The sequence below is a fragment of the Ursus americanus genome, chromosome 1, assembly GCF_024610735.1.
Source record: "Ursus americanus isolate L20-20 chromosome 1, mUrsAme1.1.p, whole genome shotgun sequence".
NCBI classification, from domain to species: domain Eukaryota; kingdom Metazoa; phylum Chordata; class Mammalia; order Carnivora; family Ursidae; genus Ursus; species Ursus americanus.
Window position 1 is genome coordinate 2695913 of NC_142127.1, and position 24184 is coordinate 2720096.

General features: G+C 38.1%; 1 protein-coding gene across 4 annotated transcripts in view; it reads left to right on the top strand.

Moving 5' to 3' along the window:
- WDR33 (WD repeat domain 33) overlaps positions 1-24184 on the top strand; it is a 104689-nt gene that overhangs the window by 20246 nt on the left and 60259 nt on the right. For all 4 annotated transcript variants that reach the window (XM_087870348.1, XM_045777705.2, XM_045777707.2 and 1 more), the window contains 3 exons: positions 21091-21317; positions 22790-22858; positions 23425-23529. In XM_087870348.1, the coding sequence (XP_087726474.1) occupies positions 21114-21317; positions 22790-22858; positions 23425-23529 (378 nt within the window). In that variant the 5' untranslated portion in view covers positions 21091-21113. The remainder of the gene's footprint in view (positions 1-21090; positions 21318-22789; positions 22859-23424; positions 23530-24184) is intronic.

Here is a 24184-nt window from a genome sequence, read left to right on the forward strand (position 1 = left end):
GAGATAGAGCGAGAGTACACGAGCAGTGGGGAGGGGCAGAAGAAGAGGGAGAAGCAGGCTCCCTATTGATTAGGGAGCTCGATGTGGGTTTGATCCCAGGACTCCGACATCATGACTTGAGCTGAAGGCAGACACTTAATTGACTGAGCCACCCAGGTACCCCTAGTGGTTCTTAATCTTATTCCTTCCTTTTAGAGATCAAAATGTCAAAAATTTCTCCAGCATAGATGAGGAAGTTATCAGAGCCTTAAATAGAGTCCAAGTTAGCTTTCCTACTTTCTTGTTCTTTGTATTCTAGTGATACTGTACCCCCTACCCCCAAGACTTAGGTGTTCTGTGGAGGTATGCAAATAGGTGTTAAAATAGTATTAGAGTGGTACAACTTTGCTGTATATCTTTTTTCCCCCCAAAGGTTTTATTTATTTATTTATTTGTTTGTTTGTTTGTTTATTTATTTATTTGAGAGAGAGAGAGCACGCACAAGCAGGGGGAGCTGCAGAAGGAGAGGTAGAAGTAGGCTTCCCACTGAGCAGGGAGCCAGACATAGGGCTTAATCCCAGGACCCCAGGATCATGACCTGAACTGAAGCCAGATGCTTAACTGACTGAGCCATCCAGGCACCCCTTTGCTGTATATCGTGAACTTGCTTCTAAGATGTGACTTGAGCACTGCAGATGAAGGCGATTAGAAAGAGAATGAGACCATCCTTGCCCTATCTGTCCATCCAGTTCTATTCTTTTCCCCGTTGAATAGTGTAAGTATTCCCAACTCCAGTTGATTCTCGTTATTCCTGGCAGTTATATTCTGTTATGTTGCAGACACTGAATTAGCAAATACTAAGTGGTTGTTCCTAGGGGAAGTACAAAGTTAGATTCCTGTGAGCCTCTCGTGACATTGGCAATAAAGCCAATAGAGACAAAATATTATGTGTGCTTCTGTTTAAAGATACCTTATTTAATGCATATTGTTGATCCATTAACATTGAATTCATGGCCAGTAGTACTAGTTACACCATATGTCTGAACCAAGCTTATGTAACTGTTCTTTCTCCATAAGGCAGATCACTACCTTCTAGAGCTTAGAACACTAGACAGCACTTCAGCAAAACACTTGGAGACCATTTTAAGCAGTGAAATTAAAAAAAAAAAAAGTACAAAAATGTGAGAAACATGACACTCAATAGATTGCAAAAAGGACACTTGTTTACAGTACAACAGCTGAAATAAGAAGGCAGAGCATTGCCTGGTTAGACCTTAGCTGGGAACTTGAGCTCTGGGTCATTTCAAGTTTTTCTTTACACTCTTTGTGTCTACAAATGATGCCAAAGATTTGGGGCTACAGATAAATTTTACCAAGTAGGCAAATTTGTAAATGGGGAATCTTTGAATGAAGACCCATTCTAGTTTGAGCAAAGGGAAACCATAAACTCTTTTTCCTATTGTGCTGTTTTTTGTTGTTGTTGTTAACTGTGGAGATATAAGAAGTATGCTTTTTCATTCAAAATCCAAACAGCTGAACTGTGTACTGATTTCTTTTCCCCCTGATTCTAGTCATAATAGGGGGCAAATGACAAAGACCTAACTATACATTTATTCTGCAAAGCAGTACACAAAAGACATGAAAAAAGAATGTAAACGTGCATAGAGGTGGGAGTAAAAGTGGTTAATAAAATGGAAAAAAATAAATATTTAACCTTTTATTTTTATTTTATTTTTTTAAAAGATTTTATTTATTTGAGAAAGAATGCACAGGCCCTGGGAGTGGTAGGGGGAGAGGGAGAAGCAGTAGGGATACTGAGCAGGGAGCCCCGTGCAGGGCTCTATCCCAGGACTGTGGGATCATGACCTGAGCTGAAGGCAGATGCTTAACCGACCCAGCCACCCAGGCGCCCCCAGTATTTAGCCTTTTATTAATAATCAAGAAAACTAAAATAGAGCCAGGAAGAAGTGTTTTTTCCCCCTAAAGCAGCAAAGATTCTTTTGACTTAAAGCTTTCTGTACAACGATGATCAGTACAATTTGAGTTGTAGTAGGATATGTTTTAAAACAATTCAAATATGCAGCAATGAGATGTGTTTTAAAGGTAAACCATCCAAGCAGTTTTTATTCATTAATATTCACAAATACACACAGCAGCTTCATTAGAGATTTCAGTTCCTCTTCAGTTCCAGAACAGAGAGGGTAACCAGGTGATGGGTATTAAGGAGGGCACGTGTTGTGATGAGCGCTGGGTGTTAATATGCAACTAATGAATCGCTGAGCACTATATCAGAAACTAATGATGTACTATATGTTGGCTAATTGAACATAATAATAAAAAATAAATAAAAATTTTAAAAAATGAAAAAATAAAAACCTCAGTGTTCATCATCAGTAGGAATAGAGATTTTCTTTACCATAGTAGCAGTAAGAAAATAAAATTAGCAATAATTGCGTAATATTAATTAGTTATTCTGTTTATTTAATGTAGCTAGATAAATTCTATTTGCCTAATTTTATTTACCCAATTTACCTAATTGAGCTATATAAATTCAATGAATTATTTTGTATAACTTTTTTTGCACTGTATTTTAAAAATTGAGGTATACTTGACATATCAATTTCATGTGTACAATATAATGATTTGATATTTGTATTTTTGCAGAATGATCACCACAAATTTAGTTAACAGCTATCATCTTACATAGTCACAAAGTTTTTTTTTTCCCTTGTGATGAGAACTTTTAAGATCTCTCTTAGCTACTTTCAAATGTGCAATAAAGTATTATTATTATTATTATTTTTAAAGATTTTATTTATTTATTCGACAGAGATAGAGACAGCCAGCGAGAGAGGGAACACAAGCAGGGGGAGTGGGAGAGGAAGAAGCAGGCTCATAGCGGAGGAGCCTGATGTGGGGCTCAATCCCATAATGCCGGGATCACGCCCTGAGCTGAAGGCAGACGCTTAACCGCTGTGCCACCCAGGCGCCCCAGTATTATTATTTTTTAAAGATTTTATTTATTTGACAGAGTACAAGCAGGGGGAGCAGCAGGCAGAGGGGGAGGAGCAAGGAGCCCAATTTCGGGCTTGATTCCAGAATCCTGGGATCATGATCTGAACCAAAGGCAGACGCTTAACCGACTGAGCCACCCAGGTGCCCTGCAGTACAGAGTTATTGATTAGAGTCACCATAGTGTCCATTCCATCCCAATGACTTACTTATTTTATAACTAGAAGTTTTCACCTCTTGATCCCCTTCACCCATGTCTCCCACCTCCACCCCCCACCCTTTGGCAACCACCAATCTGTTTTCTTAAGTCTATGCATGTGGCTGTTTTTGTTTTTAGATTCCACATGTAAGTTTCATCTATACAGTATTTCTTTTTCTCTCTGACTTATTTCACTTAGCATAATGCACTCAAGTTCCATCTGTGTTGTCAAAAATGGCAAAATTTCATTCTTTTTTTATGGCTAAATAATACTGCTTATTCACACCCCCCCCCGCACACTTTCTTTGTCCATTTATCTGTTGATGGACACTTGGGAGGTTGTAAACATGGGGTGCATAACTTTTTGAACTAGTAGTTTTGTCTTCTTCAGAGAAATACTCAGAAGTAGAATTGCTGGATCGTAGAGTAGTTCTATTTTTAATATTTTGAGGAACCTCTGTAGTGTTTTCCGTAGTGGCTGCACCAATTCACATTCATACCAGCAGTGCACAAGATATCCCTTTTCTCCACATCCTTGCTGACACTTGTTTAACATTTTTTTTTTTTTTTTAAATCAGTGTTCCGGGGCACCTGGGTGGCTCAGTCGGTTAAGCATCTGCCTTCAACTCAGGTCATGATCCCAGGGTACTAGAATCGAGCTCCACAGTTTGACTCCCTGCTCAGCAGGGAACCTGCTTCTCCTACCTCTCTCGCTCCCCCTGCTTGTGCTCTCTCTCTCTCAAATAAAATCTTAAAAAAAAAAAAAAAATCAGGGTTCCATCAAGGTTAGTTATGTCTCTTTAGTCTCATAATTTAGAATAAGTCTCCCTTTCCTCTTTTCCTCTCAGTATTGCATAAGCACATGTGAAAGGACGGCTTTTTTTTGGCAGTTGTATTTTCCATTTAAAATTAATTTTCGGGCGTGGTGGGAGGTTCAGTCAGTCGAGTGTCCACTCTTGATTTCAGCTCAGGTCATGGTCTCCAGGTCCTGGGATCAAGCCTTGTGTCAGGCTCCCTGCTTAGTAAGGAGTCCATTTGTCTCCTGCTCCCTCTGCCCATCCCCCACTTGTGCTCCTGCACTTGCTCGCTCTCAAGTAAATAAATCTTAAAAAAGGTAAAATTAATTTTAGTTAAAAGTATTTAAAGAAAAAAGTATTCCAGATAGATTAGATGTTAGGCTTTTGCCTTGTGTTTTTTTTTTTTTTTTTAAGATTTTATTTATTTATTTGACAGAGAGAGAGACAGCCAGAGAGAGAGACAGCCAGCGAGAGAGGGAGCACAGGCAGGGGGAGTGGGAGAGGAAGAAGCAGGCTCCCAACAGAGGAGCCTGATGTGGGGCTCGATCCCAGGACTCTGGGATCATGCCCTGAGCCGAAAGCAGATGCTTAACGACTGAGCCACCCAGACGCCCCTTGTTTGTGTATTTGAAATAATGTAATGGTGAAACTGATCATCAGTTCTCCAGAAATATTGTATTGGATTGAATTCTCCATTTGGAGAGACCTATCATATGGATAGCAGGCATGTTGTTTTTCAGTCTTACAGAGCTTCCGGTTAAAACTATCCCAGGTTTTTGGTTAAAATCTTAATCCAACATAGAATAAGCAACTGAATTTATATTTTTGTCATTTATAAATGAATAATACCTATTCATTAAAAGAGATGGAGTTATTGCTTTAGAAAGGTTATATATATGCTGAAATAGAAAAGTACATTCTTAAAAACAAAACTGAATTTTGGCTTCTATTTTCCAAGTTGAATAAGAGGGTGAAATTTTACAGTGTTTTAAATTGAGTTTTTAATGTATCAAAACATTAAGTATTACCATTGAAACAAACTTCATTTATTTTGGGGGCGGTAAAACATTTAATAGGTGGTCTAAAATTAAAAGGTATTGACTAAATTTCTTCTCATCTTTACATTAAGTCATCAAATTCCCTTCCCATGATACCATCACTGGTTATGTTTCTGGTATATTTTTTTGTTAAGTGTATAAGCTATTATACACACTAAACATGAGTGTGTTTGTAGGACCACTGGCCTGCTTTATTAATTCATTTGTTTGTTTCATCACAACCAAGATAGCCAACCAAGATAGTTTTATTAATTTGTTCTTTTTTAGATGCTGTAGATTTTTCCATTTCCTTCTAAGGTTTTATTTATCAAGTTGAAAGCATAGTTTTTGTCATTTTCATAAGTGAATTAGGAAAGTTTAGGAATAGGTCAAGTTTTTAGTATTGGTTATAGCACTTGTGAATAATTTGTAATAATACCTTAAATTGCTAATATACTTCATTGTTTGTCAAAATTTTTTCTGTGCTAGTTATTTGAATTTAACTCTGATGGCAGTGGTGAGTTTTAAAACTGAGGTCAGAACTACTTTCTTTTTTCTTTCTTTCTTTTTTTTTTAAGATTTTATTTGTTTGAGAGAGAGTTTATGAGTGGTGGGGGTTGGCGTGGGCAGAGGGAAAGGGACAAGCAGACTCCTGCTGAGCTTGGAGCCTGACCTGGGGCTTGATCCCAGGACCCCGAGATCATGACCTGAACCTAACTGGGTGCTTATAATGACTGAACCACCCAGACACCCCTCAAAACTACTTTCATAATTATACTAAAATATTATTAGGCCTTTTACTGTGTTGGCATTTGTACTTACAGTGTGAAAGTAGTAATGGATAAAACTGCTGGCTCCTTAGCATGGTTCAGGGCAGTGGTACCAAACTGTACTAATAGTCATTCTATGTTTACTACCACCTCACACTGGTGGTTGAGAAGAAAAAAGCCAATTTCTCTTGAAATGTCATTGTTGAAGCATTAAAAATAATTTAATTATATGTCAACTCTTGAGTATATGTTTTAATTTATTTTAGTTCAAGTATAGTTAACATACAGTGTTACATTAGTTTCAGGTGTATAATATAGTGATTCAACTATTCCATACGTCACCCAGTGCTCATCATCACTTAAGTCACCCATCCTCCCACCTACCTTGAATATGTGTTATTTTAAATATAGCATGCTGTGGACTGAATCATGTCTTTGTAAAATTCATATGTTGAAACCCTAACCACTAATATGATGGGATTTGGAGATCTGGGCTTTAGGAGATAATTAGGTTTAAATGAGGGAATGAAGATAGGGGCCTCCTGATGCGCCATTATAAGAAGAGATACCAGAGAACGTGCTGACTCTTTCTGCCCTATGAGGACAAAGCAAGAAGGTGGGTGTCCGTAAGCCAGGAACCTGACTATGCTGGCACCCTGGTCTCAGATTTTGAGTCTCCAGAACTGTGAGAAAATACATTTTTGTTTAAGCCTCTCAGTCTGTGCTAGTGTATTGTGGCAAGCCAAGCGGACTAATGCATAGTGTGTGATGAATTGGGAAGTGTGGATAAAGCACTTTTGCTACTTACAGAAATATTGGCAGTTCCCTTGAGGAAATTTTGTCATGTTAATACTCAGTTTTTCTGTGGAACCTATTTTTTACTTGGAAGGGTGACGGACTGTTCAAATAGAGTCAGGGCATGGATCGAGAAGGAGGAGCCCAAGTTAACAATATCAGTAATGAAAGAGGTCCTATCACTGCAGATCTTATAGATGTTAAAATGAGAGTAAGAGAATACATCAACAACTCTGTGCCCTAAAATGTGGTAACTTTAGTGAAATTGATCAATTCCTTCGAAGAACAAACTACCAAAACTCATTCAAGAAGGAATAGGTAACCAGAATAGTCTTCTTTTAAAGAAACTGAATTCATAGTTAAAAATCTTCCAGGGGAGGAAACTTGAGGTCCATTCATATGATTTCACAGGTGAATTTTACCAAACATTTAAGGAGGAAATAATACCAATTCTGTATAATCTCTTCCAGGAAATATTATAAGGAATACTCACCCACTCACTATATGAGGCTTGATATAAAACCAGATAGAGATATTACAAGAAAAGAAAACTACACCAGTATCCTTCATGAGCATAGATGTAAAAGTCATAACAAAATGTTAGTAATTAAAATTCAACAATATATAAAAAGGATGATACGTCATGACCAAATGGGATTTATTTTGGGGATACAGGGGTGTTCTACATTTGAAAGTCAGGCTAATTCGCCAAATTAATAGACTAAGAAAAGCCATATGATCATTTATGTAGATGAGTTAGCATTTGACAAAATTCTTTTTTTTTTTTTTTAAGATTTTATTTATTTGAGAGAGACAGAGAGACAGAGATAGCGAGAGAGCACGAGCAGGGAGGAGAGGGAGAAGCAGGCTCCCTCCTGAACAGGGAGCCCCGATGTGGGGCTTCATCCTGGACCCGTGAGATCCTGGGATCCCCAGAATCATGGCCTGAGCCGAAGGCATCTGCTTAACCGACTGAACCAGCCTGGTGTCCCTGACAAAATTCTTAATTCTTTCTTTCTTTCTTTCTTTCTTTCTTTCTTTCTTTCTTTCTTTCTTTCTTCTTCCTTCCTTTCTTTCTTTCGGGAGCATTGGGGGGGCAGGCAGAGGGAATGGGAGAAGCAGACTCCCCACTGAGCCAAGAGCCTGACGTGGGGTTGATCCCAGGGCTCTGGGATCATGACCTGAGCTGAAGGCAGATGCTTAACCAACTGAGTCACCCAGGCATCCCTCTTAATTCTTCTTGATAAAAATTCTTACAAACTAGGAATAGAAGGGTTTTTCTTTCACATGATGAAGGGCATCTATAAAGATCTATAGCTAATGTCATACTTAAGAGAATAGTTAGTAGCGAAAGTCTGAATGCTTTCTCCTTTAAGACTGAGAACAGTGCAATAAGGCAAGAAAAAGAAGTAAAGCTTTTAGGGGTGCCTGGGTGGCTCAGTCATTAAGCGTCTGCCTTTGGCTCAGGGCGTGATCCTGGTGTTCTGGGATTGAGCCCCACATGGGGCTCCTCTGCTGGGAGCCTGCTTCTTCCTCTCCCACTCCCCCTGCTTGTGTTCCCTCTCTCGCTGGCTGTTTCTCTCTCTGTCGAATAAATAAATAAAATCTTTAAAAAAAAGAAAGAAAGAAAGCTTTTAGAACAGAAAGAAAGAAATTGCCCGTATTTGCAGATCACATGATTGCCTATGCAGAAAACTGTATAGGAATCTGTAAGAAAACTTCTGGGATCAACATGTGAATTTAACAAGGTTGCAGAATAAATGGACAGTGTATAAAAATTAATTGTATTTCTTTATACTAGCAATGAACAGCTGGGAATGGAAATAAGTAAAACACTGTTCCATTAAAGTAGAAGCAAAACCAAGTATAAATCTGACAAAGCATGTGCAGAATCTGGGTGCCTTAAAACTACAAGACATGGATGAAGCAAATCAAAGAAGGCCTAAATAATTACAGAGAATTACCTGTTTGTCGTTTGAAGACGGGGTATTGTTAAAATGTAATTTCTCCTCAGATTAGTCCATACAGATCAAAATCTCAGCAACATTTTTTATAGGTAATTAGCTGCTTTTAAAAATTATAAAATGGCAAAGGAACACAAATTGCTAGATCACTTTTGATAAAGAACAACATAGTTGGAGAATCTGATCTGAAATCTAGCTGATTTTAAGACTTTCTATACAGTTACAGAAATCAAGATATTGAGGTAGACCCACATAAAAAACAGTCGATTTCAGCAAAGGTGTAAAAGGAATTCAGTAGAAAAAAGATACTCTTTTTCAGCATATGTAGTTGGAACAATTAGACACCATATGAGAAAAACCATCCCGTATACCTAATATGGAAATGAACTCAAATAGATCAGAGATCTAAATGTAAAATAATACAATTGGCAGAAGTGAACAAAGGAGAAAAATCTTTGCAATTTTGGTTTAGATAAAGATTTCTAGGTGTACCTGGGTGGCTCAGTCAGTTAAACTTCTGACTTGGGCTCACGTTGTGATCCCAGGGTCCTGGGATCAAGCCCCATGTTGGGCTCACTGCTCAGCGGGGACTCTGCTTCTCCCTCTCCCTCTGCCCCCTCCCTGCTTGTGCTCCCTCTGTGAAATGAATAAATAAAAAATAAAATCTTAAACACAAAAACCACAGTGAGATACTACTATATATATCTGTTAGCATGACTTAAGAAATAAAACAAACAACCCTTCTCTCCCTAGCTGACAGTATCAGGTATTAATGAAGATGTAGAGTAACTGGAACTTTCATATGTTGCTAGTGGTAATGCAAAATGGTACAGCCACTTTGGGAAATCTTTTGGCATTTTCCCATAAAGTTAAACATAAACTTACATGACCCCACAGTTTCAGTCCTAGATATTTACCCAAGAAAAATGAACACTTAACATTCACACAAATACTGCATACACATGACTGTCAGTAGTAATTTTGTTCAAATTGCCAAGTACCATAGACAATTCAGGTGTCCCTGAATTGGTGAGTGGATAAGCAAACTGTGGTATATCCATAGAATTCAACAACAAAAAAGGAATTATTGGTACTTGAAACAACATTGGTGAATCTCAAAAGTATTATGCTAAATAAAAAATGCCAGTCTCAAAAGGGTACACGATATGACATTCTACAAAAAACAAAAACTACAGTGATGGGAAACAGTGATGGGAACAGAAACAACATGGTTGCCAGGGACTAGGGGTGGTAGTAGGAAATTGATAACAGGGTTCTGCATCTTGATTGTGGTGATTCTGTGATTCTGTGCGTTTGTCAAAACTTAGAAATGTTCTAAAGTTCTAAGGTCTAAAATTCACTTTTTGGTGAATGTAATTTTAAAAATAAGTTAATCAAGAGTATGAGAAGACAGGCCAGAAACTGGGAGATAATACTTGTAGAAGATAAATCTGATAAAGGATTGTTATCCAAAATATACAAAGAACTCTTAAAACAGGGTGCTTGGTTAGCTCAGTTGGTTAAGCAGTTGCCTTTTGGCTCAGGTCATGATCCCAGAGTACTGGGATGGAGCCTTGGCATCGGGCTCTCTGCTCAGCAGGGAGCTTGCTTCTCCATCTCTCTCTGCTGCTCCTCCTGCTTGTGCTCTTTCTCTCTCAAATAAATAAATAAATAAAATCTTAAAAAAAAAAAAAAGAAGTAGGCTATCCAAGTTACTTGGATGTCTGGTGGTTCCCAAATTTTTGCTGCACTTTAGTATCATCTGGGAGCTTTTACAAATCTCTGCTGCCCAATTCATATCCCACAGAATTAAATCAGAATGAAGAGAGCCTTAAAGCCTGGTTTTGGGAAAGCTCATAATTGAATCTTTGAATTCCTTATTCCTAATTTAAGAGGTCACTTTACTTATCTAGAAAATGCTGTATTTTTATTTTGCAAAGATGAATTCAGTAATCCAGTGAGAATTAGTTTGTCCAGTTTTTATTGGTTTAAATACTTGATAAGTTAGTATAATCCATTTTAAAAAACAGCCTAAAAATGGAAAAGCTCTCTTGCTTTGTATGCTAATGACAAGGATAAAAACCACACTCAATAACCACTGACTTTATCTCCATTGAAAACAGTTGATGGTACAGGTTTCTTTATCCCAGAATCACACTTTTGAAATATTGTTGCTTTCTAACTGACAGCCAGAATTGTCATATATGGATTATATGTAAAAGTTAGCTTTTAACTTCTGGCACAGAAAACTATATCTAAAAGCCCAGGTACAGTATCAAGTAACATGCATTAAACTGGTCCAGTGCAGTATCCACTAAAATGTTTTCAGTAATTTTACAGCTTAAGTATGCAGTGGAAGCTGCTTAACCCCAGGTTATAAAGAATTATGCAGTTAAATCTTTGGCTGAAAGCAATAAAAATTGGGCAACTCCTACACTGAGAGTTAATTAAAATTTATCTTTGGGTGCCTGGGTGGCCCAGTTGGTTAAGTGACCAACTTTTTTTTTTTTTTAAAGATTTTATTTATTTATTCAACAGAGATAGAGACAGCCAGCGAGAGAGGGAACACAAGCAGGGGGAGTGGGAGAGGAAGAAGCAGGCTCATAGTGGAAGAGCCTGATGTGGGGCTCGATCCCACAATGCTGGGATCACGCCCTGAGCCGAAGGCAGACGCCCAACCGCTGTGCCACCCAGGCGCCCCTAAGTGACCAACTTCTGATTTGGACTAGGGCATGATCTCAGGGTAGTGAGGTTGAGCCCTGCATCAGGCTTCCGACTCAGCGGGGAGTCTGCTTGTCCCTTTCCCTCCCCTCCCCACTCAAATAAATTAAAAAAAAAAATTGATCTTTAATGTCCATTTAGTTATCTACAAATTTATGGTAGCATTTTCAAATGCTTATCTTTTTTCTTTTTTTTAAGATTTTATTTATTTATTTGACAGAACGAGCAGGGGGAGTAGCAGGCAGAGGAAGAGGGAGAAGCAGATTCCCTGCTAAACAGGGTGCCTGATGTGGGGCTTAGTCCCAGGGCCCTGGGATCATGACCTGAGCCGAAGGCAGTCACTTAACCCACTGAGTCACCCGGGCATCCCTTAAAATGCTTATCTTTTCAGTTGACTCTTTCACGTATGTATTCTCAGCATGGATGGTTTGTTTTTACCAAGTAGTGAATTGTTCATGTTAACTTTTTTTTTTCTCACGTTAACTTTTTGAATTGATTTTTTTATTGAGATAATTTATATATTCAGTGCATTTGTGAGAAATAGTACAGAATGATCAGTGTACCTTACCTGGTTTCTTCCAGTGGTAACAACTTGGAAAACTGTAGTAGAGTATCACAAGTTGAATGTTGACATTGATTTAATCTTCAGATCTTATACAGATTTCCTGAGTTTTACTTGTACTCTTGTGTGTGGGTTCTCTGCAATTTCATTATATGTATGTATTTGTGTATCTACCACCATAGTGGAGATACAGTTCATCACTACAGTAGTTCCCCTTTTATAGTCACACCTCTCCCCCATCCCTAACTCCTGGCAATCATTATCTATTCTCCATTTTTGTCATCTTGTTATTTCAAAGAATGTCACATAAATAAAAGTATTCAGCATATGACCTTTTGGATAGGTTCGTGTATCTATTACCACAGTCAGGATACAGAATCATGTGAACTTTTGTTCTTTATTTATTTGTTTTTAAAAGATTTTGTTTATTTGTCAGAGAGCACACGCATGCATAAGCGCGGGAGCGACAGGTAGAGGGAGAAGCAGGCTCCCCACTGAGCAAAGAGCTCGATGTGGGACTCTTTCCAGGACTTTGGGATCATGACCTGAGCCAAAAGCAGACACTTAACCGACTGAGCCACCCAGGCGCCCCATGAATCATGTGAACTTTTAAAAACTACTTATTTAAACAGCTACCTTCTTGTTTATTCTTTAAAAAACTGAATGGTCTCAGTATAATTGCTCCCGAGTTGTTCAGGATTCATATTTATTAAAGATTGGGCAGTGAAGAAAAAGAGACCATGATCATTTTTGTTATTGGTCTTGTTTACCACTCATGTAGGTCCCCTCAAAGTTCTGTGACAGATTACATATCAGATCTCTTTTAGGGTAGATTATTCATCCTAGGACCTACTTACTGGTCTGGAGATAGATAGTTTTAAAATAGAGGTTTCCAGGCTGGGTTTTTGACAGTGGAGTCCAGGTTTGTGTTAATGAGAGTGGGGATCTTAAAAAATTTAATTATTTTTAAAAGTACAGTAATTGTACTTGCTATCCTAGCTATTTAATGCATCAATAATTTATTCTTGGTTAGAATTATTTCATCTCAGTTTGGGAAAACAAGCTTTCTTGTGCTAATCAGAAACTCTGATTAGTGGTTGACATGGTAAGAATTATTTGTTTTGATAATTGGACCAGATTCTGGTGCCATAGCTATACCACTTAGGGCAGTTGCTACATATGACCTTCTGAAGAGGAAGATGTGTAGATAGGAAATCCACAGGAAGAAAATACTTTTTTTTTTTTTTTTGTGACTCAGTATACACACATGTATAACTGAAACACAAGTTTCACAAAAGCAGTTCTTTCCTATAAAATGTGCAGTTCAATATTTTGTGTTCTATTATTTTATTATTAAAGTACTGTTTGTTGTTAGCCAAATTGATTTCAGGAACCACCAATATGATGTGACTTCTGTTTTAAAGAAAAAATACTGCTTTAGGCTAGTTTGTGACACTTCAGGTCATGGAGGTTTTGTTTTGTTAAATAGTTTTTTTTTTTCTTCTAAGTAAACTCTATACCCAACGTGGAACTTGAACTCATGACCCCAAGATCAAGAGTTGCATGCTCTACTGACTGAGCCAGCCAAGTGCCCCAAGTTTTTTGTTGTTGTTTTCCCTTCATTCAGACCCTCGGTTCTACTCTCTTAAACAGTAGTTTAAAGATCTTTGGGGCTCCTGGGTGGCTCAGTCAGTTAAGACTCTTGGTTTCAGCTCGGGTCATGATCTCAGGGTCGTGAGGTCGAGCCTGGCATCAGGCTCTGCACTTAGTGTGGACTCTGCTTGAGATTCTCTATCTCCCTCTGCCCTCCCCCCACTCATGCTCGAGAGTGCGTTCCCTCTCATAAATCTTTAAAACAAAAGATCTTTTTATTCAATTGTGTGAAACATTTAGTAAATCCATTTTGGATTGAACTTGGGGAATTAGTTAAATTTTAGTAAAGTTATTTTCCTGTTTAAAAAAATATATATATTTTGCCCTATGTTTTAGTTGGATATCAGCTGTGATGATGAAATTTTCCTAATGGAGTCAGAAATGTTTGGTTGTGGATGATTATTTTGGATTATGTTTGGTTGGGGAAAAAATTATGCTGGCCCTGGTGTGCTGAGTGAATTAGAGAGAGCATTACTTAATTTGATTCTTTTCACTGTGTCTTTTCTTCCTACTTAGTGCTAGCCCACCCCAAATTTAAACTTAGGACTGGTTGTGTCTTGGCTTGTGCTGTAAGCATCCTGTTATATCCCTATTGCCTATGGCAGATTGTTCCTGCCAAACAGGCATAGTAGATTCCCAGTGTAGTAGTAGATTCTCACATTGCTTTCTTTCTGAGCTCTTTGTTCTTATAAACTGTCAGTCGTTTGAAAGCAGACTGTGTGTCTGTCTTTAGTGCCTGTCAAGTAGTTAGTGCTCATTAATAAGTTATTGAAATGAATTGCATTTCTCATTATGCTTTCCCATGCCACAGGGATTTTTCATGTATTTCAGAATTTCTAAGTGTGTGTGTATTCATGTCTAGGAACTACTTCAGTGATCTTGGTGGCGCCTGCTTATTACCCAAATTAATTTTTCTATATAATTTCCAGTTTAAGTCTTAACCTTTCTTTTCTTTCTTTTTTTAAAAAAAGATTATTTATTTATTTATTTGACAGAGAGAGAGAGAGAGAGAGAGGGAACACAAGCAGGGGGAGTGCGAGAGGGAGAAGCAGGCTTTGCTGAGCAGGGGAGTCCCATGTGGGCCCGATCCCAGGACCCTGGGATCACAGCCAGAGTCGAAGGCAGACGCTTAATGACTGAGCACCCAGGTGCCCCAAGTCTTAACCTTTCTTATGAATCCCTTCCTGTTCATTCTCTTCATTGTACTATTCATTTCATAATTTTTGAGGCTTTGTTAGCACTTGTGTGCAATTTTAATTAGAGGTTTAGCTTCAATAAAATGAGTTCTTGTTTAGCACAGTTTTTTTTTTAAGATTTTATTTGAGAGCATGCGAATGAGAGAGAGGACAAGTGGTGGAGAGGAGTAGAGGGAGAGGGAGAAGCAAGCTCCCCGCTGAGCAGGGAGCCCAACACAGGGCTCCATCTCATGGGATCATTACCTGAGATGAAGGCAGATGCTTAACCGAATGAACCACCCGCCCCCCCCCCCCTTTTTTTAATAAGATTGATGTATTTTAGAGAGAGAGCATGAGTGGGAGGGGCAGAGGGAGAGAGAATCTCAAGCATACCCGGTGCTGAACACACAGGCTGATGTGGGCCTTGATCCCATGGCTCTGAGACCATGACTTAAGCCGAAACCAGGAGTTGGACGCTTAACCGACTGCGCCACCCAGGCACTGCATAGCACAGTTCTACAATGTAAAATTTGTAATGACTTTTCTTGAAGAAAAGCATTTATGGTTTTTTTCTATCTTCAGTTATAATTTTGGTAATATCACATCACTAAGCTTATAAAACATGTTACTTGGTATTATTTGGGACAAGAACCATAATTATAGTGCTGGTGTGGACTTGTGTGCACAAACATTGGAGAACTAAGCCTGGGTATTTTAGTTTGTTCAACAGACTAGTCACTGTGTTGGCTAATGGAATAATATATTTCATCCAAAATAATATCTTTTGAGCAAAAAGAATCTTGGAAGTTATCTATATTAACCTCATTGTCCAAGTTGAGAAAATATGTAGAGAAATTGAGTGGCTTGCTTATTTTGGGGAAGTAGTTGAAAGCTTGAAGGCAAAGGGTATGTTCCAAACTTTTGTGAACTCAGGAGTCTTTGTATTTGCCAAATGGGTCCAGATGCCACAAAGTCTGAAATCTGTTCTGTGAACTTAGACGAGATATTCAGTGAATCAGAATGATAATGTTGTATATGATGCAGAGTATAATATAAAGTTGGCACTTGATGAAATTTTGCTGATTGCTTCAAACATTGAAGGTTTTTGTGTATAAGAAAGACACAATGAGTTCATTGTTTCAGGTGGATTTTTTTTCCTTAGCTATTTGGTTCTCTTGTTGGTATGTAATATTTAATAACCATACCCAAATTACTTCTCTTCTTTCTACCTCAGTTTCTCTGTCTTGTCCCACCCTCCCTCATCTTTCACCCTAGATAGGAAATGAAAATGCTTTGGGGACAAAATGGACTTGTAGTTTAAATGGTGATGTTCTGTTAATGTAGCTTAAGTGAATACTGCAGTAAGTGGAAATCACAGTAGTTACTTTTGTGAATGATAAAGCTCTTCTTTTTTTTTTTTTTAAGATTTTATTATTTATTTATTTAAGAGAGAGGAAAAGAGACTGAGTGTGAGCGTGAGCCAGGGGGAGAGGCAGAGAGGGAGAAGCAGACTCCCCGCTGAGCAGGGAGCCCGACCTGGGGTTCAGTCCCAGGACCCTGGGATCATGACCTGAGCCAAAGGCAGATGCTTAACTACTGAACCACCCAGGCAACCCAAGCTCTTATTTTTCTGCATTTGGTTTTAGATAGATAGATAGATAGATAGATAGGTAGATAGGAGAGAGAGTTCCTTGAATTGTAGTCCTGAGTGAAGCCTAAAGGATAGTTTTAATGACTCAAGTGATGGTTCTTTCTTTCTGGCGCACTTATTTTTCAACCTTATATATAGAGTTTTCTGCTGTCTCTGTTAGAGAAAGCTGTTCTATTGTTCCTAGAGTCTTTCAGCAACCCATATAGGTGAGCCAGGAGGGCCAGGTATTTTGCTCTGACTGCCACTGTATTTGTCTGCTAGGGTTGTTATAACAAAGTGCTAGACTTGATGGCTTAAACAACAAAAATGTATTTTTTCACAGTTTTGGAAGTTAGAGGTCCAAGATTAAGATTTGAGCAGGTTCTTCTGAGGTCTTGCTCCTTGATATGTACATGGTTCTCTTCTCCCTGTGTTTTCATGTGGCCTTCCTTCTGTGTATGTTTGTGTCCTAATCTCCTCTTAAAAGGATACTAGTTGGGGCGCCTGGGTGGCACAGCAGTTAAGTGTCTGCCTTCGGCTCAGGGCGTGATCCCAGCGTTATGGGATCGAGCCCCACATCAGGCTTGCTATGAGCCTGCTTCTTCCTCTCCCACTCCCCCTGCTTGTGTTCCCTCTCTCGCTGGCTGTCTCTCTCTCTGTCAAATAAATAAATAAAATCTTAAAAAAAAAAAAAAGGATACTAGTTATACGGATTAGGGCTCTGTCTCCAAATACAGTCACATTCTGAGGTATTGGAGGTTAGGACTTCCAACATATGAATTTGTTCGGGGACAAAATTCAGCCCATAACAACTACTGAGAGGCTCTGTTTTGACTTTGGTAAGTGACAACGGTTTATAGGAAGTGAAGCTGAAGTGTGTAACGTTTAATGTGAAGACTGGTCACTGTATTGTGAGGAGGTTTGTTTTTATTTTACTTTATTTTATTATTTATTTATTTTAAAGATTTTATGTATTTGACAGAAACACAGCGAGAGAGGGAACACAAGCAGGGGGAGTGGGAGAGGAAGAAGCAGGCTTCCCACCTAGCAGGGAGCCTGATGCGGGGCTAGATCCCAGGACTCTGGGATCATGACCTGAGCCGAAGGCAGACACTTAACGACTGAGCCACCCAGGCACCCCTGTTTTTGTTTTATTTTAGGGCCGGATCTTGATGTAAAATATAATTGTACATTTCCCCTCTCTTTATCTTCATGTTGGACCTTTATTTTTAGAACACAAGTAGTACTTGACCATTCATGAAAAGTTAAAGTTCTTTTTCTTTAGAATACAAATTTGTAAATGGGAAGGTATTTTCTCCCATCCTCTGTAAGGTCTTAAGTGAAGGAGTAGTATTTTTCTTTAACTTTAACATGTGAATTATTCAGGAGTGTTAGCATAGTGATTGTTTTATATTTGACTTCAGTTAATTTTCCTCCTATTTATACAGTAGGTCCTTGATTTGGCTCTTGGTTAATGCTTTGTGTCCAGGTACCTATCATCCATCTTGAACACCCTCAACTTTCTGCTAACGTTTCATCTACCCTCCATCTAAAATTTTTTCCAGTGGATTAAACCCCCCATTTTTTAACTGAGATAAAAGTCACGTAACATAAAATTCACTGTTTTAACCATTTTATTTTTATTTATCTGTTAATTTTTAAAGATTTTGTTTATTTATTTGAGAGAGAGCACAAGCAGGGGGAGCAGCAGAGGGAGAGGGAGAAGCAGGCTCCCACTGGGCAGGGAGCTCAATGTGGGGCTGGATCCCAGGACCCTGTGATCATGACCTGAGCCAAAGGCAGTTGCTTAACCAACTCATCCACCCAGGCGCCCATGTTTGTAAAGTGCCCATTTCAGCACCACTTAGTACATTCACAATGTTGTGCAGCCACCAGCTCTGTCTAGTTCCAGACATTTTCATCATCCCTAAAGGAAGCATTCACTTCCTGTTTCTCCCTTCCCCAGCCCCTGGCAACCACTAAGCTGTTTTCTGTCTCTATATGTGTTCGCCTGTTCTAGATTTTTCATATAAATGGAATTATACAATATGTGACCTTTATGTCTGGCTTTTTTTGCTTAACAGAATATATTTAAGCAGTTTTTTTTTTTTTGGTAAAGATTTTATCTCATTTTAGAGAAGTGGGGGAGGGAAGGGGCAGAGGGAGAGGGGAAGAATCTCAAGCCAACTCCCTGCGGAGTCTGGAGCCCAACAATCGGCTCAGTCTCACAACCCTGAGTTGAAACTGGGAGCGAACACTTGACTGAGCCACACAGTCACCCCCTTAACATAATGTATTTAAGATTCATCCATGTTGTAGCATGTATTAGTACCATATTCCCTTTTTTTTTTTTTTTTTTGCTGAATAAAAAAATTTTTTTTAAAGTTTTGATTTATTTGGAAGAGAGAGACAGAGATAGCGAGAGAGAGCATTAGCAAAGAGGAGAGGGAGAAGCAGGCTTTCCATTGAACAGGGAGCCTGATGCGGGGCTTGATCCCAGGACCCTGGGATCATGACCTGAACCAAATGCTTAACCGACTGAGCACCCAGGCACCCCTGGCTGAATAATTTTTAAGCCTCTTTTGTTATGTGTAAAAATGTGGGTTTTTGTTTTTTGTTTTTTAAGTAGGCTCCATACCCAACATGGGGCTTGAACTCAAGACCCTGAGATCTTGAGTCAGATACTCTACTGATTAACCCCTAAATGTTATTTTTGTAATATTGTTGATCAACCATACTTCAGTAAAAAAACTTAATTCTCATTTGATATCAGTAATATTAGAAAGTAGATTATGAGGATGATTATTTTTTTTTGAAAGATTTTATTTATTTATTTGACAGAGATAGAGACAGCCAGCGAGAGAGGGAACACAAGCAGGGGGAGTGGGAGAGGAAGAAGCAGGCTCATAGCAGAGGAGCCTGATGTGGGGCTCGATCCCATAACTCCCATAACGCCGGGATCACGCCCTGAGCCGAAGGCAGACGCTTAACCGCTGTGCCACCCAGGTGCCCCTATGAGGATGATTTTCTAATAAAATTAGAAATTTGATGATTGTAAGGTAAAAGGAATAGTAATTTTAGGATATACTTTTCAAAACTATGTCTTTTTATTTTTACTTATTTATTTTTTAAAGTTTTATTTATTTAAGTAATCTGTACACCCAACCATGGGGCTCTAACTCATGACCCTGAGATCAAGAATTGGATGCTCTTTGACAGAGCCAGCCAGGAGCCCCAAAGCTGCATCCTTTTGGAATTACTGGCCTAGATATCCGAATTGAAGCTGTTAGTTGAAATCTGGATGCTGAAACTTAGTTGGATTCATGTGATGGCTGAATAAACAGATTCCTTTACCAACATTATAGAGTCAAATGCTTAGTGCATTTTGTGTATTCTAATTTAATTCACACACAGCCCTAAGAGAAAGAATGTTTATCTCATTATAAATTAACATTTGTGAGAAACCTTCTGGGATTGCTCAAGAGTAGTGGAAATGATATGTATTAAATGTATATTTTATCACACTACTTATTTTTGTTGTTGTTTATTTGTTCCTTCTGTCATCCCGGCTCTTCTGTTATCATTATGAAATGGTTTCAGGAGAGACTAAAGTGACAGGATGAATGAAGTAGTAGTACTAAGAATATTTTCATCCAAAGGAAATCATAAATTTTGTTCAGGTCCTTATTTAGTGTCTTAAATGAGGAAAGGCAGATGTAAGACTATAGAAAAATAATGCAGCGTACAGTCTCCCCTGCTATCAAAACGAAAATGTGGAAATTTTTTTCACTAACACCCTTTATGTGTTTTTTATAATAAAGTCTGATTTTTAAAATGTGCTTAAAATATGTTTTTATATCATGCATATTTATAATATTGGAATGTAAATTTAATTGGAGAGCCTTAAAATTGAAAAACTGTATAAGCTCTTAATATTTTTTCCGTTTAGATGTTAGCTTAATGTTGCCTGTATAAATATATAAATACACATACTGAGAATACAGTTCTGTGGTACTTTGATCCTGAAATTAGATCTGTATACTTTTATTTAAAAAAAATTTTTTTTCTTTTTAAAGATTTTATTTAGAGAGCATGAGTGTGAATGGGAGGAGGGGCAGAGGAAGAGAGACAATCTCAAGCAGACTCTGTGCTGAGCACAGAGCCAGATGTGTGTCTTGATCTCATGATCCTGAGATCATGACCTGAGGTGGAATCAAGAGTGGGATGCCTAACCGGTTGCACCACCCAGGCGCCCCTAGATATACATACTACTAGCATTCATATGGAACAGGATAGTTTATTCCTTTTTGTGCGTTTTTCCTAGGAAAGTAAAAAGCACAAAGAAGTCGGATTTAAAAATTTTGTTGTGACTCTTGGATAAATGAAATGGAGTCTTATGATAAGCTTAAAATATTTGTTTTACCATCAAACATCTAATGAAAATTTCATTTTAAAAATGTGAGCAGTTCTCAGTGATTCTACCCTACCCCCCCCACCTCACGCACACACAGCACATTCACCCCATGCTGTTATAAATTGTGGTTTTTCCCTCTACCAGGCTGAATTTTATAACAAATGCTCATTAGCACTTACTCTGTGAATTGGCCTTTTTCAGATGTATAACTGGTCTCTGCCATTAAATCTAATAGTTCATTTTGTAAATATGTTGACTAAAAGCTAGAAATGATACCTATTAGAAAATGGAAGAGAAGTATAAAAAATACTCATTTTAAAATGTTTTCAAGTAATGTTGCAGTGCTGATATTTGTAGTGAAAGTACTTTTTCCCTACTGTAGTGTCCTAGAACGAATACATCACCATGGCTACAGAAATTGGTTCTCCTCCTCGTTTTTTCCATATGCCAAGGTTCCAACACCAAGCACCTCGACAACTATTTTATAAGCGACCTGATTTTGCACAGCAGCAAGCAATGCAACAGCTTACCTTTGATGGAAAACGGATGAGAAAAGCAGTAAACCGAAAAACCATAGACTATAATCCGTCTGTAATTAAGTATTTGGAGGTAAGTCCAGTTAATGTGCTTCCGATGACCAAACTTTGGCTTTTTAAAAATAGGAGAGTTTTTAGAACGCAGGGTAGTAAGTATAACTGTGTTTCTTGAATTAGTGGGATGAAGTGGAATTTCAAATGAGGCTAATCACTAGTACTTTCTTACTCTCTGCATGTATGAATCATCTTCTCAAAAATTATAAAATTTAAACTCTAATTTATAGTTTAAGCTTTTATTTTTTGAAAAGATGTATTTATTTGTCAGAGAGAGAGAGAGCATGAGAGCACAAGCAGGGGGAATGTCAGGCAGAGGGAGAAGCAGGCTCCCCGAGGAGCAAGGAGCCTGACATGGGACTCAGTCCCAGGACTCTGGAATCACTACCCAAGCCAAAGGCAGAAGCTTAACCAACTGAGCCACCCAGGCATCCCATAGTTTTAAACTTTTAGAACAAAGTTCACAGCAAATCTCAGAAAATGATACTTTAATCCCAAGGCCAGCCTTAAAACTCTTGTTAAACCCACAGTGTATTTGAAATGTTAAGAGACTACCAACATAGGAATATTTCTGTGAGAACACAACTTCAGAAAAGCAATTTTGCGTGTCCAAGACACTGGCTGTAGGAACACTGATTTTTCAAGCCCCTGGTGGTAGATAGCTATTACTGTCAGAGAAAAAAGGGGTTCACTTTCTGTGTGGTCAGACACCGTAGGGTGAAAGCAACCCTGACATGGCAGCTAAAGGCAAAGTAGGTATCTGCCTAAATCTCTGCTTGATTATTTCTCCCTTTTGAATTATTTACTTGTCTTCACCTAGGAAGTAGCCTCTGCAATTCGCTTTTCATTACTAACACTGTTACTTTAATCAGGTTTTGATCTGCTCTGGCCTCCTATGAAGAAAATTTGTTTGCTTTTTCTTACCTGAGACTGTTGTTAAAGATCTGTTTGCATAGTGGATAATTATATGTTGTAGACACATAAGAGAAAAAGATTCATTCAGAGATGAAGACAGATTTAGGTTTTTCCAGGTTATTCAGTTGGAAAACTAGGAGGTTGAGAGGAATTAAGAAAACCAAGGGCAAGATACCAGGAATTGTTTTATGGTGAGGATTTTGAAGGAATTGGAGACTTGTGCCTATCTCTTATCCTTTTTCCTTTCCTTTTATTTCCTTTTATTTTATTTTATTTTTTCCTTTTTCCTTTTATAAAAGCATGGTCAGTGAGAATGTGTTGGGGTTAGCAGTGTCTTGGATGATTGGTTGGGGATGAGTTGAATGAAGAGAGGAGGGAAATTCTAAACAATGTCAGTAGGATAAAGTCTCTTTAAGATACCCACTGTTATCTTTGTTTTAGAACATAATGAAAAAGTTTTAATCCTGTTGTCTCCCCATTTATTGGCAGCTTACATTTTGTTAATATTTACTTTAGTTTCAAACTGAGTATAATTGGACCATATATTAATTAATTAATTTGTTTATTTTTAAACAGAATAGAATATGGCAAAGAGACCAGAGAGATATGCGGGCAATTCAGCCTGATGCAGGTTATTATAATGATGTAAGTATTAAGATATGTTATAGTAGCTTAGTAAAACCTCATTTGCTTGGACTATGTGATCTCAAATGCAAACATGGACTTTTCCTTTTACCTTTTTGTAATTAAAACATTCCTAAAGACATAACATATCTCTGTACTCCATGGGTTATTTTTTTTATCTTAATTAAAATCTTTCTTTTACTTTAATGGTGTATGAACTTTTGATTTGGGGCATAAAGAAGTGTCCAGCAAAAGACTGCACTACCTCAGAGTCTGTGGGATCGGAAAGTTAGGTTTAAATTTGATTTATTGTGAACATGTTTTTATTGTGTTGACCTTGAGAAGTAATTGGGAAAATTGCATACTTGTTTTGTTGTTTGTTTAGTAATAATGGGCATTTAACTGTCCTGTGTCTCAGTTTTCTTCATTTAACTAATACAAACTGATTATACTCTTAATAGTCTTTTGAAAGTCCTGTATAGTCCTGAATTTGTCTCTGAATGTTGAAATAATTACCTTGCTATTTCCCTGGTTTATTCCCCGTGTGTAATTAGGAGCTTTTAAAACCCAATTTTCTCTTTTTGTAGCTGGTCCCACCTATAGGGATGTTGAATAATCCTATGAATGCAGTAACAACAAAATTTGTTCGAACATCAACAAATAAAGTCAAGTGTCCAGTATTTGTTGTTAGGGTAAGTATTCTTTGGGTTTTTTTTTTTTTTTTAAAGATTTTATTTATTTATTCGACAGAGAGAGAGACAGCCAGCGAGAGAGGGAACACAAGCAGGGGAAGTGGGAGAGGAAGAAGCAGGCTCATAGCAGAAGAGCCTGATGTGGGGCTCGATCCCAGATAGCCGGGATCACGCCCTGAGCCAAAGGCAGACGCTTAACTGCTGTGCCACCCAGGCGCCCCTCTTTGGGTATTTTTTAAAAAAAATTAATCCTGAGTTAGTCTGTACATATATTTAACAGGACAGAATTTAATTATTTTAAACTTAGATCTGGGATACAAATTGGTATGTTGCTAATAATTTTATTTTGGAATACCCAATCATTTATACACTGCGTTCACATTTAGTAAGGTATTGCTTTTGGATTGTTCTCATTTTGCAGTTTCCATAGTATTCTCTAAGCAGGCCATGGATCTGTGTTGTAGCAGGTCTCAGACTTGCTCTTGAATAGTAGGGTGGCATTTGCTGCTGTTTAGAAAGCAACATTTCAAAGTTAATGAAAACTGTTGGGTGTCACTAGTAAGGAAAACACCTGAAAAGAGCTAAAAACCAATGGTTGATCATAATTGTTAGCTTCATAAAGGTACATAATAGGTACTCAATACATTTGCATGAA